At 30.5% G+C, this 21,951-nt stretch overlaps 1 protein-coding gene across 1 annotated transcript in view; it reads right to left on the bottom strand.

Annotated features, from left to right (window-relative positions):
• LOC142333096 (ATP-dependent DNA helicase DDX11) overlaps window positions 1-21,951 on the bottom strand; it is an 82,196-nt gene that overhangs the window by 37,661 nt on the left and 22,584 nt on the right. The window contains exons 8-11 of the mRNA XM_075379952.1: window positions 18,192-18,315; window positions 13,771-13,901; window positions 7,178-7,298; window positions 688-901 (exon numbers count right to left, since the gene is read on the bottom strand). Of these exons, the coding sequence (XP_075236067.1) occupies window positions 688-901; window positions 7,178-7,298; window positions 13,771-13,901; window positions 18,192-18,315 (590 nt within the window). The remainder of the gene's footprint in view (window positions 1-687; window positions 902-7,177; window positions 7,299-13,770; window positions 13,902-18,191; window positions 18,316-21,951) is intronic.

Consider the following 21,951-nt stretch of genomic DNA (forward strand, 5'->3'; position numbering starts at 1 on the left):
ATCTGTCGTAAAATACAGTACTTTGATATAGAGATCTATATGCCAAAATTATTGCACTCATTTAATCTAATTCCTGTAATTATAACATAATTTTATTAAGAAAATACACATACAAAAGTAAAATTCAGATGTGGCAATGTTTTTCTCAAGCTTAAGGTTGTACATGTAGGTTACCTGATATTTTATATGCAATCCTTACTAGATTGCACATACATACAATCAAGAAAAGGTATATACTGGGTGGGCCAATATAAACTGAACAGGACATGGGAGAGGAAAAACTGAAAAGCATTAGTATATTTGACGTAGCACTGATGTATATATTTTCTTGTTACAGCCAATGCAGAATATATTGCTATAGCTGGGAAAGTAAAAATGCTAGAAGGATTAGAAGATGGTGTAAAGAGACTCTGGGAAAGATTAGATATTACAGATGATCTAGAAGAAAATGAAATCTACCAAGCTATCAAGTATTAGAAAAACAGAGAATGGACAGATGATGATATGAATAGGGTTAGCAGTAACTTCAGATAATTAACATCTAACAGAGCATAAAAAAGAGGCTGGAAGATGGCGAGTGTAAAGCAAATGCATAATGAATTCACTTGTAAGAATAATTTTATCAGTTAACTATTGCAATTTAAATAGTAAATTATAATAAACCATTACAATTAAATTTAAACATACCTCGCTTGTTGAACAATATCCTTAAAATGTGAACTGGAATTTAAAAGAAGAAATTTAATACATCCACCACAATTCTTTGCATTATTATATGTACAAATAATTCTTCCATCTTCACTTGGATTGGTTAAACATTCAAGAAATGATAATAAACCTGGAAGTGAATTTACTGTAACTGTTTCTTTTTCTTCATGTTTTTCTTCTGATTTTTCAACAACTGGGTAACAAATACAGATTAATTACATAAAAAAAAAGAAAAATCATCCATGCTTGATATAGTAAGGTTTTATTTTAATATTAATAATGAAAAGACTAATTCAAATACAGATAACACAAGCCATCCCATTAATACAGATAACATAAGGATTTCACATAGTCTACAGTAAATCAGAGAAAAAACTAATAAATTATTATGTCTCATTGTGTAGTAGTTTTAAGCATTAAAATATGTACACAATCTCTATATAGATCATGAAGTTTGTCACAATTATTCTAATAGCATATGGAAATTTCCACCTTTATGAAATGTTGTTACTGCTACTGGGAGGGGGGATTAGGAAGAGGCCTGGCTTTAATTGGTAGGAACTTCAACCACTAAGTTTGCTGCTGAACAGTTATCAGACAGGAAACAAATCCCTGAAGACGATACACCAAAAAAGCACTAGCTCTTCAGTTCCTGACATCCTCAGCATGAAGAAACAAGTCAGATCTATAACCACACAATTGGTAATGGAGAAGAAAGAATAACAGATATCATAAAATATTAAGTAGTGATAAAGGAGAATTTGTTCATCAGGGAACACTGAAATATTTTACTGTTTTGTCCAAAACCAATATTACATCTGCAGTATGTGCCAAATAAAAATATTTAAAGAATTGTCATACCTTAGGAATATGACTTAATGGGAAAAATTTCTATACATATTAAAAATTACACTTTTCTGCTTCATAACTGTTAATTGGAATATACTTATACTGTAATAGTGTTGCTAAAACAAATAATTCAGTGCAAAAAAAAAATCACTTTGCCAGCTATAGCTCTAACAGGGAAAGATCGATAACAAAATTGGTATTTTTTAAAGTTTTGTCCCTTAAGGAGAAAAAGATTCTTTTTAATAAAAAAAAGAAGTTTTAAAAAAATTATATCTGTGAAAAGATTTATATTCCAATGCTTCCAAATCCAAAAAACCTTTTTTGTCAGATAGTAGTTTGTTGGCTTATACTGGTCTTATGACTGGACCCCACTGACCAATTAGCTTCAAACTTGTTTGACAGGTACTACTCTTTGGGTAGAAAGAATGAAGTAAACTTTTGCAAAAATTGGAAAAAGGATGGGGGTATTTTGGGGGGGGGAAATAAAATTTCAAATCTTTACTGGTGCATGTTAGTAAAACATTTTTCTTAAACAATCTGAACTTTTTTTATCGAGATCACAAATTACAAAAGATTTTTATTTAATATTAACCCCTTTCCCAAAAAATGACTTTATATATTTTTCTTTTTTAGCTGTATCTTGCTTCAGAAAAGGAGTTAATGAGAGTTTCTTTGTATCTATATTTTCTTCATCGATACGTCTTCAAACTGCTATAAAATCTTTTTTGCCCATCCCACTACAACAGTCTGGATTAACAAAAAAAAAATTAGTTTTTTAAATTTAAATCCATCTCACAAGTTACACATTGAATTTAAAATGTAAAAGTTTTAATTTTTTTATAGACCTTACTCTTTAGTATTTCTTGAAAAAAAAAAATAAAAATATTAGTCATTAATTTTCATCCCCTTTCTGAAAAATTAAAACTTTGTTCATTAAGAATTTGTGACTAATATTTGTATTTTTTAACAATTACAGACCCTTCTCCCCCCCCTCGGTTACAGAGATATAAGCTGCTATATAAATAACAATAAAGTATATATTAAAGTTATCATCACTTACTTGGGGATTACCTACTTAAAATTTCATTTTACTTGAATAGTTCTCCTTGAACGTAGGAGCTGCCAAAATGAACAATTTTTTTTACATTTCAAATTTTTAATGCTCAAAACATATTTTGTTGATCAACAGTCACTAAAACAACTTAAAAACCCCCCAAAAAATTAAATAAATTTTGATGAATATTTTAATCATTAAAAATAAGCCTTCTGATGCATGAGCCAAATTTTTTAATTTTCAAAAAGTCAAAAACATATTTTACAAAATAGTGATGCTAATATACTAATATTAAAAATTGTGGTTTGTGGTTATTGATTTGGTTTTTTAAACCAAGGTTTAAAAAATTAAATGATTTAAATATAATCAAAATGGATTTAAATGTACATTCAATTCTATGCTGGCTTTTCTTTTTGTTTCTTTTATTGAGAGTTATGACAACAATTTTCTATACAATGACAATGTATTACAATTGACCATCAAAAAATGTTAAAATACTTGACATGGAAAATAAAATTATGTTCCTAAATGTGTTTCAACAAAATTTTTTTTATACAATTTTTTAACAAATTTATGGAATATTAAAAGTATGCATCAGAATAACAGCTAAAAAACGGTAATTTTATATATATTTTTCTATAATTTTTCTCAAATAAATAGTAAAAATTTACTACAATAATACAAAAAAGAACAAGCTTTAATATAGTACAGAACCCAATCTTTTCAACTGAGAAGATCTAAGATATAATTTTACAAAGATAAGTGAAGAATTTTCTCCTCTAATACAAAATATAACAGTTTAATTCTCAGTAATAAATACACATCATCATATCAGTATGAGTAACACATTTAAGTCACTCTGGTTGGTTGATTATCAATTAAGAAATTTGTTTTATATTAAAAAATATAAGTGGAAAAGAGTAATATTAAACAATTATCTAGAATTATGGAGATATATACATCATAAAAAAAAATCTGATGTGGACACTACACGACTTCCTTGTGCGCCTATTAAATCACATATAGACTTTTTTTAAAACGAAAAGTACACATCTGTTTGCTATGTCTCTTATGTAAACAATGTACAGCATGTGGTAGGAGAGGATTTGTGGATTGGCTCACTTAACATCAGGATTATATTATATGCTAAGACTTAATTAGTTTAGATTATGATCCTGTAATATTGAGAAAAATGATTAATAAGTTTAAAAAAATTACTGCATTCAGCAGAAATCTCACATGAACCCTGGATGAAAATTGTGTTCAGATAGTGTGGGCACCTAAGGATAAAATAACAAATGTATTTTGATGAAGTTCCTGTGGAAGAAGGAAAAAAAATATATACATATTTAGGTATAACATAAGTACATTGTTATTAATGAAGAAACATTTTGAAGAAAAAACCTCAATGGGGGAAAATTAGTTTTAAATAGTATGAGGAAAATTATCTTTATTAAACAAAGTATTTCAATTTCTTCTGAATAGAAAAATTAGATGGAGCATGTAAAATTGTATAGTCTTATATGGTATTCTGGTTTGGGGATACAAGTTGGGTGAAGAATATAAAAAAATTAGTTAGATTTTTCTTGATACAGATTTTTGGACTTCCCAGTATCAATCTAATTCCAGAATTCCAGATAGCATTTAAAATCTAATGTGGGTCTTACAAGTGTAAACCTTGGATATTCACTTTAAATATATTCTGAAAGTGTTTTACATGGCAGATTGCCATTCAATTAACTAAATACATTAAAAAAAAAAGTATAAAAGGTGGTCGATTAAGAAAGCAAAATCTTTTCCTTTTTTTCATGTTTGGGTAAATCATGAAAACTTTGAGTAAATTGAATTGTAGGTGAAAATTGTCATTGTTGCAATCAACATTTGTTATGAGAATACAAGATGCAACAATAAAGTAATGAAACTGATGTGATAAAAATCTTTACTTACATTTTTAGTCAGCCATAGTGTAATCTCCTTGCTTGCACACACTTACTCCCACACTTCTGCCACTGCTGGTACCATTTCTGGAATGTTGTCTAAGACCCTTGCCCCAGCATTTTGGACAACTGCTGTTTGAAAATGGTGTCCCTTGACCACCAATTTGACTTCTGGGAATAAAAAAGTCACTCGGAGCGAGATCTGATAAATAAGGTGACTGTGGTAGTACTGAAATACGTTAAAAACTGCTGTTCAGACAATGCAGCATGAGATGGTGCATTATCATAATGAAGAATAAAACTAATGCCAATGTTTGAATGGACACAGAGGACTCCGTTTACAAAATCTTTATAGAAATATTGATTAACTGTTTATCCAGGAGGCACCCACTCTTTATGAACAATGCCTTTAGAATCAAAAAAGCACACAAGCATACATTTCACTTTTGATTTCAACATGAAAGCTTTTTCTCACACAATGTCTGTCGTGTGAGGTTGATAGTCATCCACTGTGGTTTTCATATTCAACATTTGTTCAGCCTTCATGAAACATTTTATGTCCATTAAAAACTTGAGCTCTTTACATAACCTCATTTCCAAAAGCTTTCTTTCTGAAGCTTACTATAGGTTGTCGTCGTATTCTCAAGTTTAACACAAAAAGAAATGGCGTACCATTGTGTAATATTCTGCAACTCCATTTCCGTGATGAGAGACCAAAACACGTGTTCACTTACTACACCACTACTCAAGACGGAGAGGTTGTATGGATGTGCCACTTGGACTATTAGTGGTGGGAAAATCAAGATTAAAGATGGAGTGTCTATAAAGGCAATGGGATTGCCACATTTTACTAAAAAAAAAAAAAAAAAATCAGTCTCATTACTTTATTGTTGCACCTTGTAGTATTTTTGGAATTTAAAAGACTCAATCAAGTAATGATCTAAGTGCACAGTCTAACTGAAGTTAGATACAGGAAGAGTTTTGTGTGAAACCTTTGGTGTTAGAGGAAGGTGCAGGGATCATGTTTCTGCAAATCGGTTGATTTGATAATTGAGAGTTGTAAGTTATGGTAGGTGGCTGTGATTGGAAGAAGCCATACGAAGGTGACAGTAAATTGCATAAATAAACTGATAGAAATGTCTGCCAAGGCATTTGCATCAGTGGCATCCTGACAGAACCAAACTGATGACTGTTATCTGTCATCATTATTAGGTTAAGAAGATCTCTGGTAAAGCCCATCAGGGCAAGGAATGGAGGAAGTGGTGTGCGACTGGGATTGTCACAAGATGGGTGTCTTCCCAACGGGGGGTCAAGATGATGTCTTGGTCTGTGTCTGTTGTTTTTAACATCTCGATAGATCCTTTGCTTCCATCAAGATGCCATTCTACTCCTCCCCTTTGTCACCATTCTCTAACATTCATCCTCCACATCCTCAATCTATTGCCTCTTTGGTCTATCCCTCAATGTGTGCCCTCCAGGGTTTCCTCCATAAACTCCCTTCACATCCTTGTCATTACTCATCTGCTCCATGTATCCCAACCAACTTAACCTTCTCACCTTAATCTCACCAACAATATCCTGTCTGCCAAAAATTTCCTGCAATTCTTGATTGGTTTGTATTTTCCACTCCCCATTTTTACATACTGACCCATATATTTCCTGCAATATTTTTTTCTCTCAGTTATGCAGCATATCTTCATCTTTCTTTGTCAGAAGCTATGACTCTAAACCATATAAAACCATTGGTTTAATTACTATGTTATAAATTTGCATCTTAGCTTTCCTTGAAACTGCCCTTGATGACAGGAATTTACTCAATCCATAATAACAATGATTTCCAGCTGTTATCTTTGCCTTGATATCAACGTTTGTATCATACACAAAATAATTTACATAATTGAAATTTTAGTAATGTTCTCTAATTCCAATATTTGCCAACATAATTTGTCTTGAAAAAAGTAGATTCTTGACTTTAACCAGTCAATAAGTTTTTACACTAAAAAAGAAAAAAACCATCAATAGACAAAAAATTAAAACATCCATTTTGATAAAACCTTTTTCTATTTACAAGTTAGGAATGCAAAATTAAACTAATTGTCGTATACAAATTACATAGAAATATTCTAAAAATTCAAACAGGGCTCCTTTCGCCCCCATTTTTGTGATTAGTTTGTGTGATTTACATACTGTGGATAAATTTTAGAAAGTAATTTCAGTGGGACATTAATTAAAATAAGATTTGAAGACATTTTAAGATTTATATTTTTTGCAATTTTGATTGATGGTTCCTTTTCAGCTAATAAATATGACTGGATGCCTCATGGCATACCAGATAGTTCAGTTTTCTACATATAAATGCAATAACTGAGAATTTTTACCTTGTGTGTAAAAACTAACTTTTAATGAAAAACACCTACATGAGGATATAGAAAAAAAAAATTATAAGGAGGAAACCTCTTGATAAACTAAATGTATACTCTTATTCACAAGCGGGTTATATGGAAAATGTCATGGAAATGGCTACATGAGAATTTTTTTAAGGCAAAAGTATAAAATAAAAGAAATATAACGGATTAAAAAATAATAAAATTCAAAACATTAAAAGATAAAAATAAAACAAAAAACTCACCATGCACTTTCTTATTATTTGATTGAATTTGTTTTAAAAACGCTTTAACACCAGTTTCATTTTTTATATCCTGGCATTTTTCATCTTTAGAGAATTTAGTACGAACAACATAACCTTGCATCTGTAAGGAAAAAAATAAAATAATGGACAGACATGGACAGTAAAAAATTATTTTTATTACTAATAATATAAACTATACAACTAATAACAGCAAAGAATAAGTTAATAAACTAGTCTTATTATAATTGTATTAGGGTGGGCTGCAAAGTAATGCATGCTTGGCTATCTTACAAAATGAAAAGTTTTTGAAAAAAAAATGCAATTTTTAAATAAAAGATATTTAAAGAGAGGATGTTATGTAATACATATCACAAGCAAAACAGTTGTATGTGACCTGACAGGATATACAAGTCTAATCAAAAACTGGCTAAAGGTAACAAGCAAGCATCCCAAAAATATTGCTCCAAACAGATGCCAAGCCCACTAAGAATGAAAATGTTTAGCTCTATAACCAATATCACAGGGTCCAATGTATAGTGCATGTCATTATTACTTTCATAGAAAGTGACTCTGACTAGAGCTAGTTGTACCTCAGATGCTTTCTCATAATGGGTCATAGCCAAAACAAACGCTGAGACAGGTAGTTTAAAACAACAAATAAAATAAAAAATATAAAAAAATAAGCAACAAAAAAAAACTAAAAACAATTTACTTTAAAATAAGTTCAAAAACTCTAAAATAATATTACTCATATTACTCTAAAATAATAAGTTCAGTAAAACTCAACTGAAATAATGTTGTTGGGACTTGTACCAGATCCAGGATAATTTTGTGTTATGTAAAAAAAAATTTTCTTTTAAAATAATTAAGACTAGTAATATTTAATTGAAAGATTAGTGTTTAATTTCTTGTGGTTTTTTGATATTTCTTAAATGTAACTGGAAGATGATGATCCCCATACCTATTACTATATAAAAAAATAGTAATATTTTCTTATCTGTAAACAGGCATCTGTTTTGTTATTTATTAACAAGATTTAATATAAATAGGATCGTGAAATTAACTCCTGTCTGATCAGTATAAGAGATACTTCCTAACATATTATCATTTAAAAAAATTTCTTTTGAATTCAATTATGCCATTTTTAATACTTTATAGTCATTTATCACTTAAAAAGCTAACTGTATGATCCTGTAACAATACTCCCAACCACCTATCCAACCAACACTATTAATTATGAAATAAATTACTAACAAAAAATACTGCACTTTCTGATCAGATTATGATATAAATGACAAAAATGTTTGCTCAATAAACTGGTTGTGTTCATGATTGATCATATTCATACAAATTGTTCACTTTTATAAAGTTACTAGTCGGCCAGGGCTCACTTCGCTCACCTGACTGTCTAGCTATGGGGTTCTGCCTTCTAGACCCGAGGGTCTAGAATATAAACGTGTCGAGACACGTTTATACCTTATGTTTGTAAGATTATTAAGTATTTTACTGAAATATTTTAAGAAAATAAATATTAGCACTTTGTTGCGATGAACATATTGTAGTGATTTTTTAGCTACAGCCCCCGGCTTCACAGCCTGGCATCATTTCATTCTGTTCTTTGGGGCATAAAGGATATTCAGTTTTTTAAAACTAATTTATTTATCGTAATCGTGTAAAAATACATCACTTTAACTTCAGTTATAAAATTCATTAAAATTTTACAAAATAATTATACCTGTTTTTCACAAAACCCATAAGGACAGCCAAATGTGTTTTTTGACATTTTTTTTGAAGATTTATTTATTTTTGCGTGCCTCACATTAACTGTGCATTATGAAAAATTATTAAAATCAAAAGATCTTTACTATTTGTTTTTCTGGTACTTTAATAATTCATTTTGATTTCTTATTTCTGTAAAGACTTGCTACCTTTTTTTTCTTATTAATTTATAAATATATACACTGTCGTTCTTCTTACTCTTTTGTAAATGCAAATAAATTTGTATATTCAGCTAGCCTATTTTAACAGCAGATATTTTATATTAGTAATTCATTATTATAAATGTATTGTTCAGTCTAAATTTAGAGCTCTTACTGTAAACATAAATCTTTTTCAACAATGTAATGTAAAAATTATATTTAAATGTTAACAAGTAATGATCATTATAACTTATTAAAATGACTACTTAACCATCAACTGAACAGTGAATTTTATTTATCAGAATATGAACCAGCAAAGCTAATTTATAGAATAAATACACCTGAAGTATTACACCGAGGCGATTAGTTATTAGAAGGATTTCTATTTCATAATTTTACTGCAAAGCTTTGCGATATACAATATTTGTTGTTTTTCTGTCTTCTTTGGTAAAAATATACAATCCTTTATAGCTTCCTACTCTAAAGCATACAACGTAGAGTTTGTCCATAAGAAAAGCACGGTTCTTCTAAATCCAGAACTACAACTTCCACAGCTTGTCCTTGGGCTCTGTTTATTGTCATCGCACATGATAATCGAATAGGAAATTGAGTTCTTTTAAATTTAAATGGATGATTGAGCTTTTTTCCAGTTAAACCTCTGGGACCACTGTTAGGTACTGCTTCAGAGGATGAGATGAACAATTTGTAGTGTGTGTAAAAATGCCATGCTTGACCGGGATTCAAACCCGGGACCTCTAGATGAAAGGCTGAGATGCTACCACCTGCGCCATGGAGGCCAGCTGGAAGATTGAGCTTATTAGAAATAATAGCTTAAAAAAAAAAAATAGCTTTAGAAATGATAGCTTTAAATAACGATCAATAACTTATCAATAAATAATTACAAAGATGAATCTTTTGGCTATTTCAGAAAAAAAGGTTAAGTAGGCCTGATTTTGTACAATAGAAATGTGTGGTTTACTGCTGCACAAGCAGTAGCATTGAAAAAAGAAAAACTAAAACCACCCTTTCTATAAATAGAAACCTTTTCCCAAATTAAGATTTTTTTTAAACCTATGGGGTCCTTAATCTTGCATTTCAAAGAAATCAACTCCTTTTTTATAGATACGCATATATTTTTTACAGATAGACATATGGATATACAAAACAGGACAACCAGGTAAACGAGAGTATGAAAATGAGATTTTTTGTATGAAAATGATAGCCCTTGTACTGCTAACAAATATACTGTTTGAATTTTTAAAATCAGTTGTACCTTTCTGGAGATATAACTGAATTTCAGAAAAATAAGGGAAAACTGAATGATCCAGCGTACATATTTTTTATGCAAATGTTAGCACTCAACACGGTAAAAAATAAGCCATTTGAATTTTTAAAATTGGTCATACCGTCTCCTAGATATAATTGAATTCTGGATAAGGGAGTGACCAGACAACCGAGAGTATAAAAGAGAAACATAAAAACCATCCTTGCAATAAATAGAAACTTTTGCTAAATTAGATTTTTTGTATACCTTTGGGGTCCTTAATTCTGCATTTCAAAAAAATCAACTCCTTTTTCATATGTGTATATATACACACACAATTGTAGAATATATTAAACTGTGTATAATATTTACTAAGATCTTTGTAGAAGTTGTAATATTATAAAATAAAAAAAAATGTAATATATCAACAGAGTTACTTGTTTGTTAATAATAAATAAAGTATTACATTGAACAAATTTCCAATATTACAGAAAAAAAAATATTAACAATTTAAAATTTATTATTTTTAGTTTTATTAATATGATCTCAGTCTTTCAATTATGAGAGTATCTGAGATATGGGATGCTTTATTTAATCAATTTTCAACATAGTCACTGTTTAACTTGAAGCATTTTTTCACAATGTGTGAAAAGTCTTTTATTGCAGTCAATGAAAAATTAAAGAATCAATGATATTATTATTTGCTTTACTTTATTATTTGAAGTGAAATGAGTCAATTTGATGTAACTGTTGAGGTTAGAAAATTGATGTTAATCGCTCATTATTAAATAATCTTTTTTGTTTAGTTTGCGACTTTCAACCTCTAGTTAAAAGTTATTTTTTTAGCAATTATGTTGTAGGCATTAAGCAATAATGGGCTAAAAATATTCAATTAACTCCTAAAAGGAGAATTGCATGCACATGTTATAACTTAAACAGACTTAAAAGCTTTCATTATGAAAATCTCTACAACACCGATCACTATTCATGGTATGAAATAAGAACAATGGCTAACAATATTCTCATGATTCCAATCTACAAAGAAGGCATTAAGCAGAAAGAAAGGAGTTGACCAGTAAAGGTGATTAATTAATCAGTGAGGAACACAACTTTTCTTTTTTGTTTCTGATTTCAACAACTCTAAGGCAACTAGTCCAGCAATTAAGCATCTCGGTCACTTTAGCATGTTGTGGCAGCCTGCCTTCCCCGTATAGCCCCCTGTAGGCATTCCACCGGGGTCTCCCTAACGTCATCAGGACATGCTGACTTCCTCTTCTGGAGCGTCAGCCCATTCTCAGCTTGAGAGCTGACCTTTCCGTCCCTAACCTACGAAGCACCAGGTGTGTGTTTCATATATCTGGTGTTTACTCCATGCGACCCATCCTCTCACACCTTGATGGGCCCCCATACCGTCAACTTAAAAAGATCAAACCAATGATTTACTAAAAACTGAAAGCATGTTACTTCCTCTACTGTTTTAAGTGTTACGGAACATTAAGTTGTAACAGAAAAGCCAACCTTCATAGAAATGTGAGAACGTCTCTGCTTTTTATACAATAGGTTGGTTTTTCCACATAATCAAATTTATTTGCATTTTTTAACGTGTCTTTTATTTATTATTCATATTTTTCTTACATAATACTACGTAAGGGAAAGTTAACTAATTGTGTCAAATTTGACATTCATAACCCTTTCATCTATACAAAAAAAACACAATTTTAGCACCAAAAAATTTTGGAAGGGTTTATACAGGCCTCTTTTTGCTTGATACCTCTGGACCGGATGAAATAGTACGGTGACTTCTATATATGGGGCATAGATGCCATTTTATTTTATTCACAACTGATAAAGGGGATACAAGGAGATCTTATGGATTCTATTAACTTAAAATTTTATAGAAACGCTAGGTACATCTTTTCACATATTTTATGCCTCTTAGGTAGCTAAGATACTTTCTAATGGCGTCTGGCCCTAATCAAAACCCCATAAATGGATGGGGCAAAAACACTTTTTCTCTTTTTGCTGTTTTTGGACTCAAAAGTCGCATCTTGAACTAATTAGATAATTTCTTTGTTTTATTCAATTTCATTCAGAGTGAATCATTTTTTATACTACATTTTTTATTTACTTTAATGCACCATTAAATTTTCCATCTAAATAGTAATCAGGCAAGGACAAAGACCTTGACAGAAAAAGTTACAACTGCTGCAGGTTTTTTTAAGTGTTATACTGTGCTCTAAATTGTACTGCATAATACCAAAATCTGATTTTCATATATAATTCATAGTTTTATTTCATGTGTATTTATAATACTCATAACTGAGTTACATCCTCAGTGTATTGACATATTATGAAATGTAAAAGTTAATCTGTAGTTAAGCCTTCTGCTTGTAAATAATACCATTAAATTCAAAGTAATTTACATTAAGTTTTAATAATGATATTACTTCTATTTCCATTCTATTGGATCTATTTCCATTCATGTTAACTTTTTGTTTAGTTCTAATGAACTTTTAAGCTTTAAATTGTTTTTTTTTTTTTTTTTTAAATGAAATAAAGATTTTTATATAATGGTGGATAAAGTAAATATTCTAGTTATTACTTTTAAAAAAAAACTTATGAAAAATTTAATTTAATTTGGTAACCAGAATGCTTAGGTTTCATGATGAAGGCAGTTAAGTTAGGCAACTCATTGCCTGTATTCTTTTATAACTAAAACATTTGAATATTAATATCTGTTGAATTTATGAGCTCTCTTCATCAATCCAATTCAAAATTAAATATATTATTTATTCCTCTACAAACAACATATAAATATATACGTAAAGCGAGAAATATATAAATCCAATAATGTAACTTCTTGATTAAAAAATCAATTTTTATTGATTTTATTTTATGATTTTTTTATTGACAGTTTGTCCTTTAGGAGCATATTTGTGATGAACCATGCCTTAATAAAAAACGAGTATCAGCAAGACATTTATACTGTCAAATTCATAGGCAATTCTCTAGTCAATGCATAACACTTCTGCAGAGATTCTTGGCAAAACATGAGAGTACTCCTGTGTTCTTGGCAAAACTTCAGCAGGCTTCTTACTCACCAGACATGCTCCCAGTGATTTTTGGCTCTTTCATAAGCTTCATATTCAAATTAAGGAAAGAAATTTGAAGATGAAAAGAGATAAAAAAAATGCGACAAGAGAACTTATGATAGCTGCTAAAAATGATTGAAAATACTTCCAATGATAGAAACATTGCTGGGATAAGTCTATTACATTAGAAGTGGACATGTCAGTGAACTAAATAGGTTAAATATTTTTGTTTTTATTAGCCAAGATCAGGTGATGCTTTTTAATCACACCTTTGTACAACCTGGATAGTAAAAAAATTAAAAAAAAATATTTTTTTACCTTCTGTGATAATCTGCTATTTTTACAAAATATTAATAGTTTATAAAAGTTATAATTATCAATCTTAGCTGCCAATAAAAAGTCATTGATTAACATTATTTTTGTAGAAGTTTCAGCTAATGTTTTTGTACCTAAAACAACACAACAATGAAATATAATCAATAATCACATTTCTAAAAAAAAAGTACTACATGGGTAAAATATTTTCTGTTAAATAAAAAAGTATTGGGTCTGGAAGTAAATTGGTAAATAATTATCATTTATTAATTATATGATAACTTCATGTGACAAAAAAGTCAGGGTAGAAAGGGATAGCATAATTATTCTTAATTAAAAAAAGAGAAGATATCCTCAACCGACTTTGAATAAAAAATTAAATTGTTGCAGAAATTTAATACTTTAGGAGAATCATTAGGAAGAAATCATCGATGTTATGGTAGTAAAATAATAAAGAAGAATTAGTGGGCTTGAAGAGGAAGAAAGACAACATTGATGGTACAGTCAAATGATAAGAACGAATAATCTGAGGATGCCATAACAAATACTTGAGGAAAATCCTGAGACCTAACCAGGGTCCAAAAATGGATTTTGATGGACTGCTCGAAGGGGGATGACAGTTAAATAGATATGAAAAATTTATGGGTATTATTATGGACAGAGGAAAGTTTGCTTGAATACTCTTATCCTGAAAGGCAAATAAGGAATTATGAAAAAGAAGAAAATAATGTAAGATTTAAAAATTGGCTTCATAAATTTTATCATTTTTGTTTAGTTTAGTAAACTAATTATATGGTGATGTACAATGTTATGTTACAGGAAATAAACATGCAGGAAGAAAATTTGAGACTAAAGAGCAAGATCAGCAAAGCCAGTTTTATGCTTAAAATAACATTATGAAGTACAGAGCTAAACTAAATAAATAAAACAACAAAGAAATAGGTTTATTTTTAGAACTAATAATGAAGTAAAGAGATCGTGCTGGATGGTGAAACCTAGAAGCAGTTATCTTTTAAATAACTAGGAAGTGAAAACTTCCACAAAAGGTAAGATGTAAATGAAAATACAAAATTACAGCATAAAAGGAGGGAATTTACATCAAAAAGTATTAAATATTAAGTATCTGTTATGAAACAAGAAGTTACCAGGTTATGAAAAGACCAAGATTATTATCCAAAAGATGTACTCATATTAATTGAAAAAACAATTATTTATTTGGTACTTATAACTGTATGGACCTGAGATATAACAAATGACAGACGGGACTGGAGCAGGCTTTAGAAAAATTAAATTTCTAAGTTATAAAGGAAAAGTGAGATGAGGAGATTCACTCAAAAAACATGGATGATCTTAACAGATTATCTGATAATCTAGGATATGGCTGAATCTTAACATGAGAGTACAAATGGCAAAAATGAATGGGAACGAGACTAGAGTAATGAGATATTAAAAACAGGGCAAGGAAAAGTTACAAGACAGTGATAAACATACTAGAGATAGTTGGAAGACCCAGACGATGTCCAAGGGTAAGATGAAAAAAGGGAGTTAAGAAATAAATGGAAAGAAGAGGATATACCTTGTAACAAACACAGGAGAAATGTTGGGAGAATAGGAGAAGTTATGTGTATCCATCTAGCAGTAGCTAAAATGGGAACTGGAAATAGTATGAAATTAAATTTTCAAGTAAATAAATTAATCACAAAAGTATCAGGGATTCTAAGGACTACAAATAGAATACAATAAGTAAATACAGAACTTACTGTAAAGATTAAACATGAAATTAAAATATAGACAATTTACAAACTGAAATTTACATCTAAACTGTTTCTGGCCATTGATACTATGAGGTATACCTATATTTGGTAAGTTATTCCGTAATTCTTTGTTGTAAGGGGCTGCAAATAATTGTATTCTAGCTGAATGGTTTACAGGTCAATTGAATACTTCCATATTCCACATAGAATACGGGGATATGGCAAGGAGTTTGCCATATGGAATGGGTATTAGGAACCCTATACCCATTCTTCGGTGGCTTTTTAAAATCTATATGAAGGAATTTTTATTAAAGCATATATTTACTAGGGCTATTTAAAAATTATCAATCATATAAATGATGAAGGGAAAAAATTTACATTAAAATCCAATTTAAACTCAAAACACACCGAATGTTAAAAAAAAAATCAGCTTTTGTGTCATACCTAAATAATGATTTGAGTGCTTTTAAAAAGGTAGAATATCCATTGATACGAGAGTAAGTCAATTATTATCCGCAATTTAGTTATATATTTTTGTTATATTTTTGTTTATGTTGGTAGAACTGTCGTGTTGCGTAGATGACGCATGTGTGGTTTAATTGTTGTTTTATCTGTGCAGGTTTGATGCTGCTAGGTTAGTTCCATTATCACTGCCCTGCCGTTAACCATGGCTGCTCCGCTTTCTGTTTGCACCAAAGAAAAGCAACATTCAGTGATCTGTTTTTTGTGGTCGGAAGGTATATCAGGGGTCGAAATTCATCGATGACTTTCGGTATTGTATAGAGACAGTGTGTGGCTGCAACGGAGTGTCTATGAATGGATTGAAAAATTCAAAAATGGTCGCACAAGTGTTACGCATGATGGAGCCGGATGACCCTTTACCGCCACAAATGAGGAAAAATTGAGCGTGCACGTGACATGGTTTTCTTAGACAGATGAGTAACTATTGATGAAGTGGCACATCGTCTGCAAATTAGTCACGGTTCTGCCTATGAAACCATGTACAACAGACTTGGGTTTCATAAAGTCTGTGCAAGATGGGTCCCAAAACAACTCACACAGTTGCATAAACAAATGCGCTTGAACATCTGCCAAAAACATTTGGATTGCTGTGATAACGAACGGGACATCTTCTTAGACAGAATCATCAACGGTGACAAAACATGGATCCATCATTATGAGCCGAAGAGTATGGAACGGAAACTTCCAAATTCGCCCTGCATACAAATGTTCAAGACCCAATTGTCTGCAGGAAAACTGACACTTACAGTTTTTTGGGACTCACAAGGCGCAGTACTGGAACACTATGAAGAAAGGGGCATGACAATAAACAGTGCGCGTTACAGTGAGATGCTTACTGCCAAGCTGAAGCCTGTAATTTAAAGCAAATGACACCGAGGACTGCTGTCGGAAGGTGTTGTGTTGTTTCACGACAATGCCCGTTCATATACTGCTAAAACGCTCTAGAAACTCAACTTTGAATTACTGACTCATCGTCCGTATAGTCCTGATTTTTCCCCTTTTGACTACCACTTGTTTGGTCCACTCAAAGAGGCATTAAGGGGCTGTCGATTTACCTCGGACGAAACAGTGAAAGAAGCGGTACATTCCTGGCTCATAGCTCAACCGAAAACCTTCTTTTATGAGGGCATCGGGAAGCTTGTGCAACGATGGACCAAGTGCATTGAAATGCAAGGGGAGTATGTTTAAAAATGATGTATATGTAAGTTTCCTATTTGTATTGCGGATAATAATTGACTTACCCTCGTACATCTGGCCATACAGCAGCTGATATCAGCGATTCAAACATTGCCAATGTTTGTGAAAAAGTTCATGGAGATTTAAGCAAACAATTGATAATTTTGTGAAGCTTTGGTTTAGGTTTTTCATGTGAGAATTGACAGAAAATTCTTTTAGAAGAAACTGTATTGCATCAAGTTGCTGCAAAATTTTATGGCCATCTGCTAATAATCGAAGAACAACTTATTCATGCTTGCAAGGATTTAAGAAAGTCAACGAGACCCAAACATCACCTCACAGATTACCAGAGATAATCTGGTAATAAGGGTTCCATATCCAGAAAACCAATGACAATCTTCTAGTACTTTCAAAATAATTCTTCCAGTTTAACAGTAATGGAAATTACAAAACTCATAGAAACCAAAAAAAACTGTACCAAGTTTCAAGCAACAAATCAATGTTAATTTGTTATTCTGATATGAAGGCAATATCCACAAAGGATTTGTTTCACGAGACCAGAGTAAATGGGCAATACTACTATTATATTTTAAGGGAGCTGTGAGAATAAATTCAACAGAAAAGGTCTACGATGAATGGTAACCAAAAATGGTTGTTGCATCTCAACAACTCAATCAGCACTTATTATGTGCCAGTTTAGAGGCTGAGGGGGAAATCACTTCCAAAAGTGTTTCCAAGAATTAAAATCCCACTGGTATCAATTCATCAATTGAGCAAATGATTACTAAAAACAATTGTCAATATTTTTTTGGTACACTGTATAAAAAAAATAAATTTGGGGAATTTTTGGGTATCATCTCATACAATCAATTCTTAAACAAAAGAATTAAACCCTCTAAAATAAAAACTAATTATTAGCTACGAGTCTACTTTACTAAAATCTAAGTAAAACAGATTTAATAAAAAACTTACTTATTAGTTTCAGTAAATTTGATGTAATATAAATAAGCTGGTTTAAATTTAACAAATTGTATGCTGAAAACTTTGTTTTATATTGATCTCGGTAAGCAGTTAATTGCCGGTGTGCATTATTCAACTATAAAAAAAATAAACATACAAATTTAAGCTATAAATAATACCATTCACTAACTAATTCAAACATTAATCACAGTATCTCCAAGAAACTGAGTTCCTAAAAAATTAAAAATCTTTTAAGGAAGTTCCAAGTGGGTCTAAGCATTCACTATAACATTTTTCTATACTCAATCCCCATACAAGTAGGAAATTACTAAATTGACTTAATTTTGCTAATAATATAAATTGTTGCACACATTATTCATTCACTAGCAGAATTTTAAATCATGAACCCTGAGGTGTTTAAAAGGTATCAATCCTACAAAATAATGCATAAAAACTGGTATCAAGAATAAGGGTATGCTGGTAACATACTATTATGAAAGTAAGCAATTTTCAAAGACTTAACCTACTTACTTTGGCTACAAATAGCCCTAGAAATGTTTAATTAGCTTAATTTAAATCTCTAATCTTTTAAATCCATTATTTACAACATAATTTTATTTTATTTTAGCAAAAACTTTTCACCTAACAAATCAGAAATTATTTTAATGTATAATTTATATATTTATTTTAATTTAAAGTAACAAAACAACTGTAAGAGGGTTGGTCAAGCATTTTCCAACCCCCATCCTCTCAATTTAATGATGACTATCAGGGATTGAATTGTCATGGAAATGTCTAATATTACACGGTCAGCATTATAAAATGTTTCTGATAAATAACTTTTCACAGTTTTCTGCAAATAAAACCATCATATTGAAGTGTACCATGCAACTTTCAAAGAATTCTATACTTGTTAAACAGATGGTGAAGAAGAGTACGGATTCTTTCAAGATGCAAAGATGGAGTATGTCATACAACAGATGATTCACTAGCCGGTTTTGCAGAAGAATAATCTGTCAGCAGATATATAGTTTATATATCAAATTCTCAAATTAATAATGAACTAAAAGTGAACATTAAACAAGAAACTGATAGCAATGACAATGATTTGTGTCACGTGACTCTCAATATGATCACTCAAGCACAAAAGTGCATTGCTGTGTAAGGCGCTCAATTTGAACACCTTTCGTAAAAATGTGGTAAATATGTAAACTTTTGCTAATGTACAAGGGACATCTCTAAAGTAAAGATTGCTGGGAAATTTCTCTCCTTAAGGTTGGTGAACTTGTGCTAATGAACACAATGCATTGTTGTCTGTTGTCGTACCTTTGATTACGTTTGAGTTATTATGTAGGAAAATCGATGTTGCCACCGACTGTGAAATATCTGGAGTCAAACGTTTTTAAATCATCAAAACATTAAGCCGGCTGAAATTCATAGGCAGTTGGTTGCTGTGTACAGTGATAATGTAATGAATGAAAGAAATGTCCGAAAATGGTGTGAAAGGTTTAGAAATAACAGAATTAATGTGTACGATAAAGAACGTTCGAGGAGGCCCTTGATAATCACAGAGGATTTACTGAAACACTTCGATGCTGATATCAGAAAAGATTGTTGCTCAACGATTTCCAACCTGGCCCTTCTTTTTCCTGATGTTTGTACTTTGGCTGTGAAGTTTAATTTGCAGTACATACAGTCAGTGAATGTTAATAATTTTCTCATTGTCCTGTCTTGTGTTACCTTGGTATCAACTTCATCAAGATTGTGATATCAACTTCTCAGTCACGTTGTATATGTTTGTTGTGTGAGGATGTTTAGTTCTGTTACTGAAAAATTTCAACTAGGATGCAAGAAATAGGGGAATCCATAAGGCCTGGTGTATAATGTAGATTGTGTGTAATATGTGTAATGTAAAATAATTTTGTTTTATAATAACGTTTAGTATGTCTAAACTTTCTGAAAGGTTTCTTATGTTATTTCGTTTTTAAAAATATAGTGTTTCTATTGCTTGGTGTTAATGTGTAGGTTTGTTAACACAATGATTCTGATTTTGAGTTATGGTATACTCGTATGTTTAATATTATACTGTCTATACATTTTTTTTTACATTATATCTAGTATTCTAAGATGACCATAAAGGTCTAGTTTAATGAAGGAATATTATAATATTTCAATCTTGGGGATAAAATAAAAACAAGAAAGAAAAGTTATTTGAACTAGAATAACTTTTCTTTGTTACAAAATAAAAGTTGTCAAAAAATTATTTTATAATAATTAGATAATTTAAAAAAAAATATATATTTTAAGGATATCTGACAAGTTATCTGACTTCTGATTAGTACCAAAGACTGAATGTAACTTATTTAAATAAATAAATAAGTTACTATCTTACACCAATAAAAAATAATGATGAATCAAATAACTGCAAAGTCCAACGTGCTATTTAACTTTTTTCAGTTAGGAGTCATTTCCTCCTGCTTTGTTCACTATTTTTTTTATAAATTTTTTATTCCTAAAGTGAATGTTCAACTTGTGAAATATATGTAACCAAATGAGATGAGAATGATATGTATGACATGTAAATGAGGTGTGGTCTTGTACAGATTCAGATCATCAAAGTACACCGTATCCACTGTGCAGTATTGAAATCAATATAAAACTAATTTACCTTAACTAAAATTTGAACCTCAGAACCTTCTACTTCGATAATCAACTGTTAAGCAAATGATTTGCAATTAAATCGAACCAGTAGGTTAAGCTTGGTTAATAAATTTTGCACATGTATGCACAGCATGGAAATGAAAAGAGATACTGCAATGAAATAAAAAATGAATATAAGTACAATACCTTAGCTAGAAGGAAATGTTTCAGTGAAAATTTTTCCTTGTTTCATACAAAATTTTACGTTGTATTGTTGCTCTTGAAAATTGCACATTATAAAAATCGCTTATAACACTTAAACACGTTGCACTCAAACAACAATAATACAAAAACTAAATGAGATATCAATAATCCAAAAAAAGATTATGCGGAACACAATGCTGTTGACTGCATGTCACTAAATATCTCCATTGGCATGCAATTAAAGATTGTTCGGTTATTTCCTCAACAGACTTCATATATATATAAAAAAAAAAATTGTATAGACCGTATAATATTAAACATACACCATAACTCAAAATCAGAATCATTCAGTGTTAATGAACATACGAATTAACACTCAGCAATAAAATACTATAATAAAATATCTACTACGCTAGTATTTAATTAAAAGAACTGAATCTCTACATACTTAAACATGATGATAAACACAAAATAGAAACACATAACAATGATACATAAAATATCTAATACATCTTTTAACTGTATTTTAAATGCTTTTTGTCTTAAAGTTCTGCTATTCTACTGTAGTTATGATTTTACAACATAATACAATGGTAATACAATAATACAATGGTAATTTCAATATTTAAACAAAAATAAGTAGAACATTGATCACATTAAAAAAAAAATTTGCTAATTTATTTATTTAGCGTATGGCACCAAAACACAACACCAATTACAGTCAAAATTACAAAGATTTAACAAACTAATATATGCTACTGATTCTGGAGTCGACATCAGGAAATCTTCAGGATTCCCTTCATAAGCTGTCCTATGGCAAACTTCTGTGATGTGTCTAACAGTTTGATTTTCACCACACTCACAAATGGGCGTCAGTGTTTTACCCCATTTATACATTAAATAGGCGCACCTACCATACTGAGTTCGT

The sequence above is a fragment of the Lycorma delicatula genome, chromosome 12 (assembly GCF_047948215.1).
Source record: "Lycorma delicatula isolate Av1 chromosome 12, ASM4794821v1, whole genome shotgun sequence".
Classification (NCBI taxonomy): domain Eukaryota; kingdom Metazoa; phylum Arthropoda; class Insecta; order Hemiptera; family Fulgoridae; genus Lycorma; species Lycorma delicatula.